The 16,680-nt window shown below is 34.5% G+C and overlaps 1 protein-coding gene across 6 annotated transcripts in view; it reads left to right on the forward strand.

Annotated features, from left to right (window-relative positions):
• The window catches only part of FMN1 (formin 1), a 189,289-nt gene that overhangs the window by 109,293 nt on the left and 63,316 nt on the right, over positions 1 to 16,680 (forward strand). For all 6 annotated transcript variants that reach the window (XM_062619315.1, XM_062619314.1, XM_062619317.1 and 3 more), the window contains 3 exons: positions 5,609 to 5,696; positions 15,270 to 15,331; positions 16,419 to 16,507. In XM_062619315.1, the coding sequence (XP_062475299.1) occupies positions 5,609 to 5,696; positions 15,270 to 15,331; positions 16,419 to 16,507 (239 nt within the window). The remainder of the gene's footprint in view (positions 1 to 5,608; positions 5,697 to 15,269; positions 15,332 to 16,418; positions 16,508 to 16,680) is intronic.

Consider the following 16,680-nt stretch of genomic DNA (forward strand, 5'->3'; position numbering starts at 1 on the left):
TTTGTTTACTGTAAACACGGAAGTTACTGGTATGATGAAGCCTGGCAATAAACACTGGATCTAAAAGTATTTATACCATGTAAGATGGTGTTTTTAGAGAAACTTTTTCAAATGATTGTAGTTTGTCTCACTTGGAAAATTACTTAGAAGTTACACCTTGGAAATCAAGAAGAAAAAGGACTAGATCTGCCAGATTAATTTAGTACATAACTTCAATTTAGGGATTAATTCTATTGGACATATAGACTTTAAATGCCTTTCAAATATTAATCTTATTTTTAAGGCCTATTTTTAAGGTATCCCTGACATGCTTGTGAAAGGACAGCTGTTAATCGAGACTGTTTTCATCATCGTTTCTATATTTTGTTATGCTTAGATTTCAGGTGTAGCATTCCAGACATATGATTTCTGCACCTATTGTATTATCCACTAACACTCTTATTAAAGCATTCATCTAGGAATGTATGGTTTATTAAAAAAAAAAACATACTGAAAGTTACATTTGTCAGGTTGTGAATGGACTTCAGTTAGGAAGTTTTATGCATCAACAATGTTCAACTGTAAGTATATTCAGTACAGTACCATTAAAGCCCTTAGTTGTTCATGAAAACAATGAAAACTGAAATCAATTAGAATATTAAAACTCTCACCTATTTTTGTGAAAACAAAACAAACAAAAACCCAAACCAAAACCAACTGGTTGTTTTTGAAAGAAAAAGAAATCAATAGATTTGAATATAATTTGAAGGATCTAACATCTTTCTCAAGACTCTGAAATTATTCTGCAGATGTTTTCATGTCAGATACAGGACTGAAGTTTACATGTAAGGAATTTTGCTTTCATTCATTCTAAACTGTTAACATTTCTCATCTGTACATAGCCATGAACATTTTTAAGCTGATACGCACATGTAATGGTTTTCAATCCATAGGTTCTCCCTTTCCTGTTAAATTTGCAGAACCAAAATCTGTTCTTGTAATACCAGACAGAATTGTGACATATATTTTGAAATGAAACAAAAGCCATGATTCATTATGTATTAAACTACGATACCCTGTAAGCCTGAAAAAAGGTAATTTAGAGAAGAACATTCCCTTATTGTGATTTATTCCAAGTGCATTCTGTAGTGCCATTGCTGGACTTAAACGTATTTTGAAGCTGCATTAATATTTAGCACTTGTTAGTAACTTATTCTCAAAACCTCAGGTCTTTTCTGTACTTTTCAAGAAACAGGATAGTTGCATGTTTGTGATGTCACTCTATCTTCATCTTACAAAAAAAAATGCGTAAATGTTAAGTAATTTGTGTCAGGTGTATGCTCCAAATGAAAGTCCATCAATCATTTTTGGCTGTTTAGTGCAATGATTATCATTTCAAAGACACAGGAGGACATTAAAGATAATGACTTTTCTGTTGTCTATTATCTCTAACAGACTTCACATAATTATTAACATGTGTTCTCATTTAAGAAGAGTGTCAATATTTTGAGTGTATTGCATGTTTTTAACTGAAAGGGATATGTCTGTCAGCAAGTTTTTTATCCATCTATCCATCTAACTAAATGAGGAATTACAATTAATGAATTTTGTGTTTCCGCAATAAGGGCAGATATTGCAGAAAATGTTGGAAGCTTTGCAGGGCTGAGACACAATGACTGTCTTCAGCTGTCTGCATAAGATAATAAATAGTGTTCAAACTTGAGTAGAAGTAGTAAATGCTAGTATTTGCTCTTCGGAGGCACTCTCACTTTATTTTTATATTTTATGCTGTACGGAGAAAAATGAATATGACATTTCTTTACTTATAACAAAGCTCTGCAGTCAGGTAGGATATGGAAAGTATTTGTAAAGGGTAAATATCTATTTTGTGCCTTTATCTTATTTTTACAGTTTTGATAGGAATAAAGATCTTGAAATAAGTTCCTTACTAGTTCATTTCTTACCTCCTATTTTATACTGAGAAATTGCCGTTTGCATGTCTTTTAGCAAAAGGCTAAAAATACTATTTTGTTTTCATCCAGTAGGACTGCAAACAGAATGTCTCCTGAAATATTTTTTAAATATTAAATAAAAAAGATAAAACTATGGTTCATCTATATTAAATAAAAAATAGTTAAACTTGGCTCTCCTGTGAAACGACATATAAGAGATAATGTCTAGTCCTAAGCTTCTGAAATTTCATTGGAGCCTCTTGGGCTGTTTATGCAGAATGGCTAGAAGGGCATACTTACTTGCTTCTTGTACAGGATATTCTTCCTTTGCTTGAACACAGTTTCAGCAGACTACTTGTGGGTCCAGGCTGGTGACTTCACCATAAAAGTTAATGAGTGGGAATGGAGGGAAACACTGTGATATGCAAGATAGTTTTTAGCCTATGGTTTCTCTCAGTAAATTTATTATGGAAAGAATCCATGTACCAGCCGGAGGAAGGACTTGGCTTTTAATCACCAAAGTAAACTGAATCTGTTCAGATTTTAGCACCAGTAAGTGTCCTGGATAGAATGTAGACATTGCAGTTAGACAAAACAGTGAAGTCTATCCTATAATATTTAATGAAATACATTTCTGGCTACAGTAGAGAAACACCTTCTGGTGGGAATGACAGGGTAATTTATGAATGCATTTAAGCTTCAATGTGCCTCTGCTTTTAAATTAGATTACAAGTATTTGCAAGATGTAGGAGAGGCACTTGCGTACAGCAAGTCAACCCACTTAATAACATTAAAAAGTAGTCAGGGAACACCACACAGAGAAAATAATGTTATGGATCAGTGAATTAAATGAATTAGCACCCGCAGTTACGATTTTGTCACTGAGCCAGAAGATGCTGCATCCATTACAAAGATACATTCATAGTCCGGAGGAGCAGCCGGCAGCTGGCAAAGCCTGCCAGCTGGCATAGAAGCATCAACTGGCGTCAGCTGGATTTTAGCTGCTTACCTGTCACTGCCAGCTACAAGCAAGTCCCAGTATGCTGAGAGGTGATCAGTGATTTGTCTTTTAAAAGCATAGGCTTAGCTCAGTGCAGTCTTTACAAACTTTTACTTCATTTGCCTTATTTTTTTTTATGAACTGGAAAAGTGCTGATATTTTTTGTGTCTCATTTCTATTTGGAATTCACAGACATGCTTAATTCCCTGTCACAGTGACTTCCCAGAATAACCAGAATTTTTGGGAAAATGAGTATCTCTGAAAATATGTTCTGTATTGCAAGATCTTTCAAGTCACACATTGGTTGTAAAAAATGTATGTCAGCATTATAACTGTGTTTTTAGAGTATTTTATGGCCAATTTAAGCTATTCTGTTGTCTTGTTGCTCCAGTTTTGCTCTCTAAGGAATAAGGTATTAACCTTCAGTTAAAGATTTCAGTTGGTTGAAACTGTTTCAGGTAGTCTGAGTCTAGTTTGGTGCCTGGTAATTGTGACCATGTGTACATTTGTCTAAAATGCATGTGAACATAGAGTGAGCTGGCCATTTTAAAACATGAATCTCTGGTTTAGGTTTTAAAATTATGCAGGGTCATCTTTAAACTTTTTTTTACTAATCTGTGAAGGAAGTCTTGCTTAGCAACGTGAGCTAGTTTGATCATATCTGGAGAATATATTACCACTTAAAAATATTTTAATAGGATAATTTCAAATATATTGTCTACAACAGCTATAGTCTGGAAAGGTTTTGCCTCAAACTAGGCATGTCTAATGGGTTTATGACAACCTATGAATTTGCCCCTGAACAAGGTCAACTTGGAGGTCAGTGAATGCTATACAAATTGCATACTACTCAAGTCTGTAATTATCCCTGTAAGAAGTTAATGTGCTTGGGAGTTCAGCAAATTCATGTAAAGCTTCAGAAATTACCAAGATAAACTGGGCAGTTACTTTTGCAGTGAAAAAGCACAATCAACAGGATGTGCTTGCAGAGTATTCATTTACAGTAACTTGTAGCCACATCATCTTGTCTGCTTGTGTACTCAGAAGGTAAAGACCCTGAATTGTTTCTCATTTGAATAAAACACTTTAAATAGTATTGCTTTTTTACTATTCAGCATATGTGCTATACATACAGGCTGAAAGTCCTCTCAGGGTAGATTTTATTTCCAACTTTGGCAGAACATCTACTTTAACATCAGTTCATTAACTGTTTAGTCCCTACAACAGGGACATAAAATATCTGTCAGAACTTTGTTGAAGGCAACATGTATACCTGCTTCTTCGTGTATTGTCCAATTTCAGTAGTCTCTAAATAAGAACTAAATTTGCATTTTCAGATGAAAATGTCACTATCATTTCTCTTTTTCCTGTATTTTTCTATTACAAATCTGCATTTCATGTAATTGAATGACTAAGTAGTTGCACAGTTAAATATTCCTAAATCCTATAAAACATAGATAAGAAACATTTGCATGGGCTAGTACAAATTTTGTCAGTTAACTATCTGCAATATGAGCATCTAAAAGAATATTACAGGGATAAGGGATAAAAATTACCTAAAGTTTTTAATATTATTAAATATCCAAATATTATTGTCACCCAGCTATTAAAAGTAAATTTTGATATGTAGATTAAGTATTGTTCATATATTATAAATACAAATTTAGGGAAAACTTTGCTGTTAGCTTTCATTTTACTTGTGAGTCAGTATTTTTAATGCTATTTGTTCATCAGTACTATAAAGTACGACAACAGCTTGGATATGAACATTTCTTATTTTGCAGAACTTCTGTTTTGAATTTTGTGATGTGCTGCTGTTGTATCTTCCCTATGGCATAAATCAAAATCACAAATACCAACAGTCCAATCATTGTGGGAAGTTGGTTTTGGTATTTCTAACATCTGAACTATACTTCTAAAATTCTTGGTTTACATTTCATTATTTATGGACTGATCCACATCAGTATCACTAGGTTTAACCAGCCAAAAATTTCCTCAAGGTTCCCTCCCTCCTTTTCTTCTCCTCCCCCACCCAACATCTGAAAAGATAAAACTCTTAAGTGTCAGTATATTGTACCAACAAGTGTCTGTTACCCAAATGTGAACAAAATCCTCAAGTCTTTGTGAAGTGTCAAGGGTGTGGAAGAAGCACTTTCATACAAGAGTGAAAAACATTCTTTCAGTAATCCAGAAATTGTGCTGAAAGGGCTTAAAAAGACAGTTTTTCAATTTTCCTTGTTCAGGAATCAATCCTTTGTCAAAAAGATAGACTTAAATGTGTTCACACTGAAATATAAACTAGCAGACAACCTAAGGAACTTGTGATGTACTCAGGGTGTCTTACATAGTTCTGCTGATCAACTAAAGGAAAAGAGGGAAAAAACAAATTCCAGAATAAATATTTGATGTGTCTTTTTTCCCTTTTTAATAGCATCCTACAAGTAAGAGGTGATGTTCTTTGGTAGACCTGGTAAGAAGTCGAGCTTACATTTATGAGCCATTTGTTAAGGTGAAGAGCATAGAGATAAGATGAATTTCTTACTATCATATTTAGTTAATAAAAAGATTTGATGTTTGGAGAGACATTCAATTCACAAATTAGCTTCTGTCATTAATGTGAATGAATTCTTTATAGAGTGTTCATTTGATCCCAGATCATTTTGCATCATCTTTCTAGATTATCAAATTGTTGGATGGAAAACGGTCTCAAACTGTAGGAATATTAATATCCAGTTTGCACCTGGAGATGAAGGATATTCAACAAGGTAGGTGTTTCTTGCACTTAATGTGTCATATTTGAATGGCTATTTTTTTCTCATAGACCCCTTCAGAGAATTTCATACATTAACAGAATGTGCTTTGAGTATTATCCTCTTTAAGTTATCAGAAGAATCCATTCTTCCAGTATATTCTGGTATATGTAAAAGTTTCCCCTAAATAATCAGAATTGCATTTAGATACAATCCTCTATACCGTTTCAGTTAGCATATCAGTTTCTGTAGTGTTTTCTCAAACACTACTTTCTTGTTTTATATTTCTCCCCTGCAGTTCCCTCCTTTTTTTTTAAGCAAGTCCTCCACTGACAAAAATGAAATCAAATGCTTATATACAAATCTTTTTCCCTCCAAGCGTGTAGCCAGTATTTGTTGAATGTTTAAATTTAAAAAAACACATTCCAAACTGATGCAGCTACCATGTAGCAATCATCAGAAAGATGATTACTGGATGGCATTTTTCAAAGCACAGAGCTACTCAGAGTATAAATTCCATTACTGGTAGAAATTATCTTAGTTTGCCAGTAGGACTGTAGAGAAATACAGAATCTTCAGAACACTAGGGTAATTCAGATTCTGCTTATGTTCTGGATTTTAGAAGATATTGTTTAAGCATATTGTTTATTTCTTTTTCACATTAAAAAAGGAAAATATTCACCATTTAAAACAACTGCTGGAAGAATTCAAGTTGATGTCTCCTTTTTGCTATTGTTTTCCCTCCATCACATGCAAACACTGGGAAGGGTGTTGAGATGCTGCTGGCATTGATTATTATTAATTTCAGAAGAGCCTTTGAGCATCTAGCACTTTGAAAGCACAAAGGCTTACAGATGTCTCTTGGAATGGAGGGAAACAACGAAAAGAAGGAATAATTTTGTGCCTGCCAGTATTGTGTGAAAGGTATCAGAATGAGATGGAAAAAAACTGGTGTTACTAAAGGTCTGAATAATTTCCTGGCAGGAATTACAGCAGCATAAGATAGGATAGAAGCTGTATTATAAAAACTGGGTAGTATTCTTAAGTATCTTTGGAGATGTTTTTGTGATTTTTTATTTTCCATGCCATGATGTTCTACTAAAATGGAACATATCTCTGTCTGTGTCTTTCTCAAGTCATTTGCTGTACTTCTATAGCTTTTGAAACCCTCTGGCCAATTCATAGCAAATTTAAGAGAAAAGAATAAGTCAGATGTTTGGTATGTATACAGTAGCATTTTAGGTCAAATCAGCAGTACACTTGTGAGTCAAATCTACCAGTTAGCCCCTTTGCTGTGTTTGCATTGCAGAGCAATGCAGAGCAGTCTCAGAGTGGGCAAACATCATTAAGAATTAAGTTGAATGAAAAGATTTGCTCTAGGAGTGTGCCAGCAGTCTCCACCTACAGCAGGCTTTAAATTTTGCTGGATCAGATCAGAGATGGTTAAAACTTCCCGAAATGTGTATAGTGTGAACCCTTGATCCTCAGGACCAGCTGTTGCTGTCTACAAATCTGTTTCTAAAGACTACGCTACTTGCAATTGAAGACATAGCTAATGTAGTCCTACAAGTTTAATAAAAAATAGTGTTGGTAGAAGAGAGACACCAAAACAAGTGCTGTCACTAAAGGAAAGTTTATAACTCATCACGCTCTCTATTCTGAGGTAGCAAATGATCGGCCTGTCACCACATGTGTTGCTCAAGGCAGCAATAGGGTATGCTGCTTCTTGCTTATGGAAGCAGCTAGGAGATTCAAATGGGACTTGGGAAAACTGTTAATGGAACTTTTTGAAATATATTAACAAAGCAGGATGAATGATTCCGGTCAAGATTTGTGTTCAGAGACTATCATCTAGGGAAATAAAAAAAAGGGTTTGCCAGACTCAGGGAAAAAGATCTGTTTTGTACAGAGGATCTTTAGAAAAGCATGCTACAATGAAGACAACAGTAGAATTATGCTCGTTTCTCTTTTTGTCTTTATCCCCTGGTATGTTGTTTAATTTAAATCTGTGTGCAGTCCTGCTAAACAGCAGGCAAATTCTTTGAAGACTGCTATAGTAAATATAATAAATGAAAAATTATCATAATAAGCTAAATAGCTCATGAGAACACCTAACCAAAAACCTGTATGATTGTTGGGTGATGAACATCAAAGGTTTTTTTACAAAATGAAGTTACAAAGAACTAGCTCTAGAAAACATGAAAAATAAGCGCTCATCCATTTTTTCAAGCCAATTTCCATTGCATAATTCAGTATGTGAAAGACAGGAAAGAGGAAAGTTCATGGTCTTTGGCAGCTTGCAATAGAGAATGAAGAAACCAGAAGCAAAAAAAAAGTAAACATGAAAAGAAACGGATATCAAATTTTATTCCAATTTTTTCTGACCATGTTTGTTGAAAAGCCACGTACAGATGAATTTGCTGTCAATGAGCAGTGTACTGATTACTGCACCTGAAGTAGCAGTTACAGAAATACTGAGAAGTAGAAAATGTTTCTACTGATAGAAAAGCTATGCGTACAGATGCGTGCAAACTTGTAGAGAAGGCAAAACAAGAGTAATCACAAGAAAAGCTACATCCTTCTTGAAAGCAGTGTAAGAGTTCTGCATCAGTAGGATTACCCTCTCAAATTATATAGCTTCACAGCATATTCTGTATATAGCTCACAGTACAAAACAAGCAAATGATTATCTCTGGCGCCCAGATGTTTCATTTTTGAATTTGATAATGAGCCAGCTGCCATACTTCAGGAAGGGAATCTCCCACACATGTTTGAGAGAGTGAAGTTCATCTTTTGCAGATAAGTTTAAATTCTTACTGTGTATGAGTATGGTTTAGGTAGAAGACAATGAAGAAGTGAATATTTTGGCTATTGTAGGTATTATGTGATGCAGAGGGACATTTAAAATTGTCATGCTGTTCCTGTCTAATACTCAGCTTTTTGGTAGTTGGGAGAGGAGGAGAAAACCTAGGTGTTGTAATGTTCTGAGCTCACTGACAAATTTTATCAGTGAATCTGGTGCTGAAGAATGTAATATATTTTCTGATTGGACCACTATTTAATAATAATAATTTCTTGAACAGAGGAAGCAGCCAGAAAATCTGTCTCAATATGCTATATAGGATCTGTATTTTTATTTAAAAATGAAATAGCAATAATCAAGTCGTGCATACATTTGAGATTATTTTCAAGGTTGATCCTCTACAGTTTTTAAAAACCTTGATGAAGAAGAGATGAGGGATACTGGAGGTCAGCTGCTAGGTAAAGAACATACTTTAACACACTCAGAGAAGTAATCTCCATTTCGTATCAGTGCACTTCTGTCTTACTTTTCCTGTTATTGTTCAGCTGAAATATTACAGTTTGAGAGACAAACTTGTGGTTCAAGAAAACATGTGTGGCTTTGCTGCTGAATATTATAACTTGCTTCATAGTGAGGTGTTTCAGTTTTGTTTCAAATGGGAAATAGTGATTATACCTGTATGCAAAGACCCTCGGTGGGCACTGGCCTCAGCTTTTTCCAGGGCAACATTTCAGTCACTCAAGCAGTTCCCAATATAGTAGCTAGCAATAGCAGTATACTCAAAAATGCATAATAATAATTTTTACTGCAGCATACATAATCTGTACTGGCTTCCCATGAGCTACTGAGATCTTTGTTCAAGAGTAAACTGGCAAAATTATGGGGGAGCCCAGATGAAAAATAGTTTTAGTTACAGAAAATGGGATGTATAGAAAATGTAGACACCTATGTCAAGTGGAGTGACTATCCCAAATCCCTCCCTACCTCCATAGTATCTGCATTTTGCCACTAAAATTACGAGGCATCAGAAGTTCTGCTTCTGTACATTGCTAGAAATAGTTCACTGTCTAATTCCCCTGATTTCAATCAGAATGCATTAACTAGATGGTCTTACATGCTGGTATGTTTTCCTTGGGACCAAATCTGTGAGATGAGATCGTAGATCACACCAGATGCACACTTTATAATCTGTTGTACTATTTGTGGCAATGAAGTGCCATCTTACTCCACACAGAACAGCTGCAGACTTTGCTAGTACATTTACCAAGGCAAGAGTTTAACAGTGTAACACTGCAACACTGATAGAACTTACCCTATATGGCAAAGTGGGGAGTGTGACGCTGATGCTTAGCATTGAGACTATTTCTAATGCTAATTTAGTATTTTTTTTTTCTTTCCTAGATGTCAAACAATTAAATAGAATGTCTTAGACTCCATTTATTAAATCAGGATGGCACTGGCCAACCTGTAATAGCATGTATGGGGACCTGGTATGTTTATTGTGCATTTGAAACATTCTTTTATTCACCAACAATGTAAATTATCTATTCAGAGACATGCTAAGCTTTGAAAATTAATTAGAAAAATATATTCAATCACACTTAGATGGGTTTTATTAGAATGGATTTTGTTGAAAAGCTTAGGTTATGCCATCTGCTTTTGTAGATCCACCTTCGTTACTGGGTTTTTTTTTTGTTGCTTCTCAAATGTAGAATATATTTTTATTATAGTGTAACAGATATTCTAATGCTAAGCAATGCAGGTAACTATCATGCCATTCTGCACCAAATTTTTTTCCGTGGCATTGTAAGAGGGGACCAGCTTTCTAGAAAGAACACTCTTATGTTACTGCTGTACAATGTCAGACAACCAGTTGAAAAGTGTTTGATTGATCTTCTCCAACTTTGTGATTTACCCTCCATTGTCAACATATTGGAGTACATAACTGGGAAAATATGAACATCAGATTAACTCACTCAGACTGATAATCCAATAATCATTCTAATTCCATATTATGCTTCTAATCATCCTGGGATTTCTGTGTGGTCTTCCTCTTATGAGAAGCCACAGAGGTTAAATAAATAGGTTGCATTTCCTTAGTGCAATTTATGGTTTATCATATATTATAGCATATAACCATTTATTATGGCATATCATTGTTAACCAGGCGCTTACCATCCAAAAGACTATGTTTTATGCGCATAAAGTAGACTACTCCAAAGCCACTCTAATCTTCAGACCTTAGTGTGCTCAGAATTTCTGAATCTCAATTTGTGTTTTAACTGTATTGTGTAACACAAATAGGATCACAGTTCCTTTCTCTATTATATTTTGGAAATACTTCTGGCTAAAGATAAATGCTTTGGAATATTTCTTACTTGCACTATGTGAAAATAGTTTTATGGGGGTTTCAACTAAAATATTCTGCAGAATGGAAGTATAGATTATAAATATTTAGAAACTGTTGATCGAAGTTGCATGACTTTCCTACCTACACAAACTATGACAAGTATGCATTCTCTATATATGTATACTATGAATGAAGTATAGATAGCTGCTGCATACCCATCTCAGAAGTTGGGAAACAATTTTCTTTAAAAGGTTTGGGTTTTTTTGGGGGGGCAGCGTTTTTGGTTTTGTTTTTTCTCTGGAAAACTCACAACACATGTTTCTGTGAATCTCTTGGGCATCCAGCCTGAATTGAGTAGGTTAACATTATTGCCAGAATCTTTTGCTCCTGACTTCTTGCAGGAGCTGAGCTTTCTGTCTTCTAAACCTACATTACGCCCATAGTGTTTCTTTGTAATGTATATTTTAATGGCTTTTGTGTTGCATGATAGTTAAATACAGGTCAAAAACACATCAAGTTGGCAGAAGTAAACCAGAGTGACTTGGGTATTTTAACTGGTTTTCCAAGTAGGGATTTGCATTTAACAGTTGTCATTTTCTAATTGACTAGATCAGTCACTATTTAATTTAAATTTCCATTGATGGGCTTCATGTTCGCATGAAATCAAGCCTAACTCAGCAGAATGTACTACGTTAGACAGTGAAGTACTTCCAGGCCAAGGAAATGTAACTTTGGAAAGCTCTTTTTATTTAAATAACATATTTCTGTTTTATCATTAGGGAGCAGTTAAGATGATTTCATCATATTTCATACTTTAATCATCACATTAAATGGTTTGATATTGCTGAGTACATGTAAGCTCTGTCAGCAGGACTTAAATCCTGATTTAACCAAAATATGTTTAGTAAGAGTGAGGCTGTGTATCAGTATCAGCCTTAAGATTGTTGGTATTTAAGCTGGTTAAGGAAAGTATCTTTCTGATATTTAACCTCTAAGTCCTAAATTGTATGTAGGCTGCACACAGTACGCTTTAAATTCTCAGCTTTTCTTTGGTCTACGTTTTTGAATTGATAAGGCAGAGTATGTGAAAAATCTGTGTGTAAAGAATCTGTTCTTTACAGTTAGATTCATTTTTAAAAAGTGAGTTTGTTAAATAACTTTGGTACAAGTTTATATTCAAAGCAATACTCTAAGTACGTGAAATGTAGTTGGCAAGTATTTTTATGTGTGCCTGTTAGTTTGAATGCATGATGCTGATCTGTTTTTTGTCCTAGCTGACGGTTATTATATCCTAATGGGTGCAACCCAGCACTAATGATCCTTGTGTATATAAATTCTTCTTGTTGTGAGCAGACACCATAGGCCACATAAAAATGTTTGCCTCAATTTCCCTGAAAAAAAGGATCTCAGAAACCAGACTTGGCCAAGTAACAGATTTTTTAAAGGTAGAGGAACCCAATAAAATTACCAGCTTTTCACAGCATGAGTCTACTTCCTTTTGACATATTGTGAGGTGTAGGTGAAATATTCTAACTGAACTGACAGTGTAAGGAAGACAGCTAACTAGAAAGCAAGATAAAAGTAAAAACCACTGATGGTGATTGATACCGTAATAGCTAATAATTGTTTTGGAGCCTCTTTTGTAGATTTATGATACTTCACCTATATTACTTATATTTATGTGAGTCTTAATGCAGTGAAGTATCACAGTTAAATTCACTGTATCAGAAAGATCACTTTGAAAAGCTTACCATTTTTTATTCATTGTAATAATGTTAATAAACATATGATTAAAACTGGGTTACATTTTTCGCAGAAAAATTATGAAGCTTTTGTTCCTTTAACTCTTAAGTAAAAGGTAAAATAATTAGATTCTTTGAAGTAGTGTAATGTTTTTTTTTCAGCAGCCCAAATTCAAGTTAATTTACACAGCACACTGTGAATGTATTACCCATGCTGTATTTTACATGTTTTTGTCTTCTCCAAATGTCTATGGCATAAGATTTAACCAGTTTGAATGAAAAAGACAGAAAGACAAAGATATTAAAATACATAAAGATGAAATAAAGGAGGCTGTGGATTTTGACAGTACTTCCAAGTTTTTGCAAGTCAGGGTCTATATATATTAACATTGTAAGATGACCAGCTGTCACTGAATTGAGTAATATGGCTAGATATTTAACTGCAGCCTGTCTGTATGGACACTGCCAATAATAGCATGGGACAGGTTGTATAGCAAGTAAATCAGAAAGTATTTTCTCTCTTTGTACTTAAATGCAATCACATCCTGCCCAAAAGAGAAAATAATAATGTCGCCAATTATTAATTCTGTTAAAAATATGTTCATTTATCAGACTGTATTTTATTAGTTTAATGTCAAACATTTTTTTGCTTTATCATGTCACTTCAAAAGAACACTGATTTCTTTAGAACTGGTATTCAGTGCAGAAACATAGATAAGAAAATGCAGCATTAAAAGCCACTCTGATTTTGAGGACTTTTTTCTGATAAATCCTTGACTGAAAATTCCAGTTAGATGTGCAAATCTTAAACTTCTTACTAAAGTGTTCTTTTTCCCAAACTACTTCCTGTTACTATAATAGTTCTGCAGCTAAAAAAAAATGTACTATTAGTTACACATTTTGCATTTCTAGTATGAATTCAGATTGTCTCCAATAAGTTGCTTTTCTAGATAACTCTTGACAAATAAACTTCTCCTTGTAAGCAGATTTTGGAATATTCAAAAATAAGATGAAAGTGAAACTACAAGGGGTTTTGAACTCAATATGCATATTAAAGTCTTAGCAATTACATATATTGAACTATGAAACCAATTTTCCAATAGGTTTTCCAGTCTCTTGGGTTCTTTTGAAATATCGGATAATACAAAATATAATGCAACTCATGGAACCATCTTGCAAGAGCCAACAGATGATCTCATAGATTGAATCTGTAATGATTTTGGTTATACTCTAAAAGTTTATTTGTGTCTTTTGAATAGGGCAAAAATAGTTGGAGCTATTGATGTTTTTTCACTGATACTGTTTTCTTCCGTGTAATTCATTACTTCTAGCCAAGGTATAATGTCAACAGATAGAATCATAATTGACAGGCAAAATTTTAAAACATTCTAAATGTCATTGGACCTTTTAATAAAATTAATTAGCCTGCCACAGAGAAAATTTACTGGCCTGCTGGTTAATTTCACAATGTAAAATCGTGGGGTAGGTGGAAGAGCAGGCGAAAGCTTATTACTTTTAAATAATTATTTAAAGATGTGTGCCTTGCCCCTTTCAAACATGAATTGCAAATACATCAAGAGCTTTAAAATCTTCTAAATTCACAGTCAAGTTTCCTTTGAAAAATATAATATAGTTGAAATTAAAATTTATCAGATACTAGCTACTGATGAGTCACTGATTACGTGGAAAATTGGTAGACCCCTTAAATTTGATTCTTTTAGGATTAATGTTCCCAGCAACATTTAAACACGTCAGGAGTTCAGAAATTGTGCCCAGTCCCATTATGAGTATTGAGGAAAAGCCAGCTTTAAAAAAAATTAAACATCCAAAGTTATTTCTGTTCCATTGTGCATCTCTCAGTTTCCTGGAATTTAACATTAGAGAGCATTAGAAATCAACATGAAGTGATACTATTTAGTTTTCAGAAGAGTCCCAGTACATTACCTGAATTGCAGTGGGATTTGCAAATGTCAGAAACACCTAACATCATATATTACAAATGTAGTAACATTTGGAACTAAGGAAACATGTTGAGACTTTTCATTTTCGGTAATGAGGCATAATGAATCCCTGAAGAGTATACTTAGGTGTCTCTGTATGATGTGTAAAAGTATTTCTCTGGAAATTGTCATGTCGATAGTTTTCAAGAGGATAAAGCTAAATCGAACGTGACCTGATTTATGAAGATACCTTAAAAATCCATAGTACAGTCTGCTATTCCTGCAAATTTGCACCTTGCAAATCTTGCAAGTTTGTCTGTCTGTCTACTTTCCAACATTGCTAGTGCCAAGTCAAGCAGATCTCCCATCGGGAGACCTAAATACTCCAACTCTCAATTCATTCCTATCCATCCTTATAAGCTACCATGAAATCTGTCTGGTATCAGTTGTTCTTATGTTCTGCGTGGCCACCTAGGTATTCAGGTGAATGCCTGGCAGGTCATATCTTTGCTGAGTATACTGGAGAGGAAAAGTAGAACTCCATTCTCCGGAGACTCCTAAGAGTTTATAAGAAGTTTTTTCATGAGTGCTGTGACTTGAAATCAAAACAAAAGTAAAATGCTGAAAATATAAAATATTAACTGAATATAAATATGTCAAGGTCAGATCTCCTTAATACGTTTCTCAGGAAGCCAAACTGAACTCTTAAGTTTAAGATGTTCAAGCATCTAATTTGTCATTGTGTCTATACAGCTATACTGTGTGTTGATGACTCCATAGTAGATCTGGAAACACTGGAAGCACTATATGAAAATGTAAGTAAGTTTGAGTAAAGCTGCGGTTAATCACACTATTTCAGACACAAAATTAAATAAAGTTTTATTTTTATGTTTAGCCATTTTAGAATACAGACATTATTCCTTCCAGTATCTGAAGGGGGCTTTTAAGGATGCTGGGGAGAGACTCTTCACTGGGGACGGCAGTGATGGAACAAGGAGTAACGGGTTAAAACTTAAACAGGGGAAGTTTAGATTGGATATAAGGAGGAAGTTCTTTACTGTAAGGGTGGTGAGGCAGTGGAATGGGTTGCCCAGGGAAGTTGTGAATGCTCCATCCATCCCTGGTGGTGTTCAAGGCCAGGCTGGACAGAGCCTTGGGTGACATGGTTTAGCGTGAGGTGTCCCTGCCCATGGCAGGGGGGTTGGAACTAGATGATCTTAAGGTCCTTTTCAACCCTAACTATTCTATGATTCTATGATTATTTAGAAAAAGTCTTTAGGGAATTTAACAGTAATAAAATAGGTAATGTAAGAAAATACTCTTGACATGCTTATTTCTCTTGCTGGCATACTTTTTAAATGTCAGAAATTTAAAACAGTGAGCTGTTTTGGGAATCAGGTTAAACTGTAACAAAAGGCATAATATCTAGCAATTTTCTCTTCTGCCTGAAAAACACTCTCTTTACTTAAGGCCTATTTTGTGCTAACAGTATAAGTGGCTAAAGCAATTAACTTGGGTTAGTGCATTGCTGTCCTTACCTAAGTTGCTTTGTAGATTAAGTATATAGCATTCGTAAACTGTATGACTATGAAGTTGCATGGAAGAATACATTTACACTTGACTGTACCAAAACTACCTCTCCAACCTAAACTGTGTGAAGTATCCTGTAGCAATACTTGCAGTGCTGTGTTCTACAAGGGTGCTCTGCTTTGTGTCCATCGGTAGTAAATGACACTACAAGGCAATGAATAAATTTATCATAGATCTCTATTCCTCACTCTTTTGCATAGTCTAAATGTTTTCCAATAAAAGTATGGTTGTTACTTGCAGACAAACGGGTAAATAGTATTCTATTCATTTGTTATAAATTAGTTATTAATAAATTTATATTAATTCACCTAGAGAGCACAAAAGGATGAACTGGAGAAAATCAAGCAATATTATCAGACTTCAAAAGAGGAGGAACTGAAGCTTCTGGATAAACCAGAACAGTAAGATTATCTTTCTGTAGTATTTAATTGTTATATAATATAGTTCTTGATGGTATGTTAAAAGGGATCTTGATAGACAATTTTGGGTAGCTAATTTTCAACTTTTTTGTGTAATTCAAGGCATGATGTAAACTTTGCCGTTATCACAACTTTTTTCATACATGACAAATTTT

The sequence above is a fragment of the Pezoporus occidentalis genome, unplaced genomic scaffold (assembly GCF_034315485.1).
Source record: "Pezoporus occidentalis ecotype Australia unplaced genomic scaffold, CSIRO_AGI_Poc_V1 ctg21, whole genome shotgun sequence".
Lineage (NCBI taxonomy): Eukaryota > Metazoa > Chordata > Aves > Psittaciformes > Psittacidae > Pezoporus > Pezoporus occidentalis.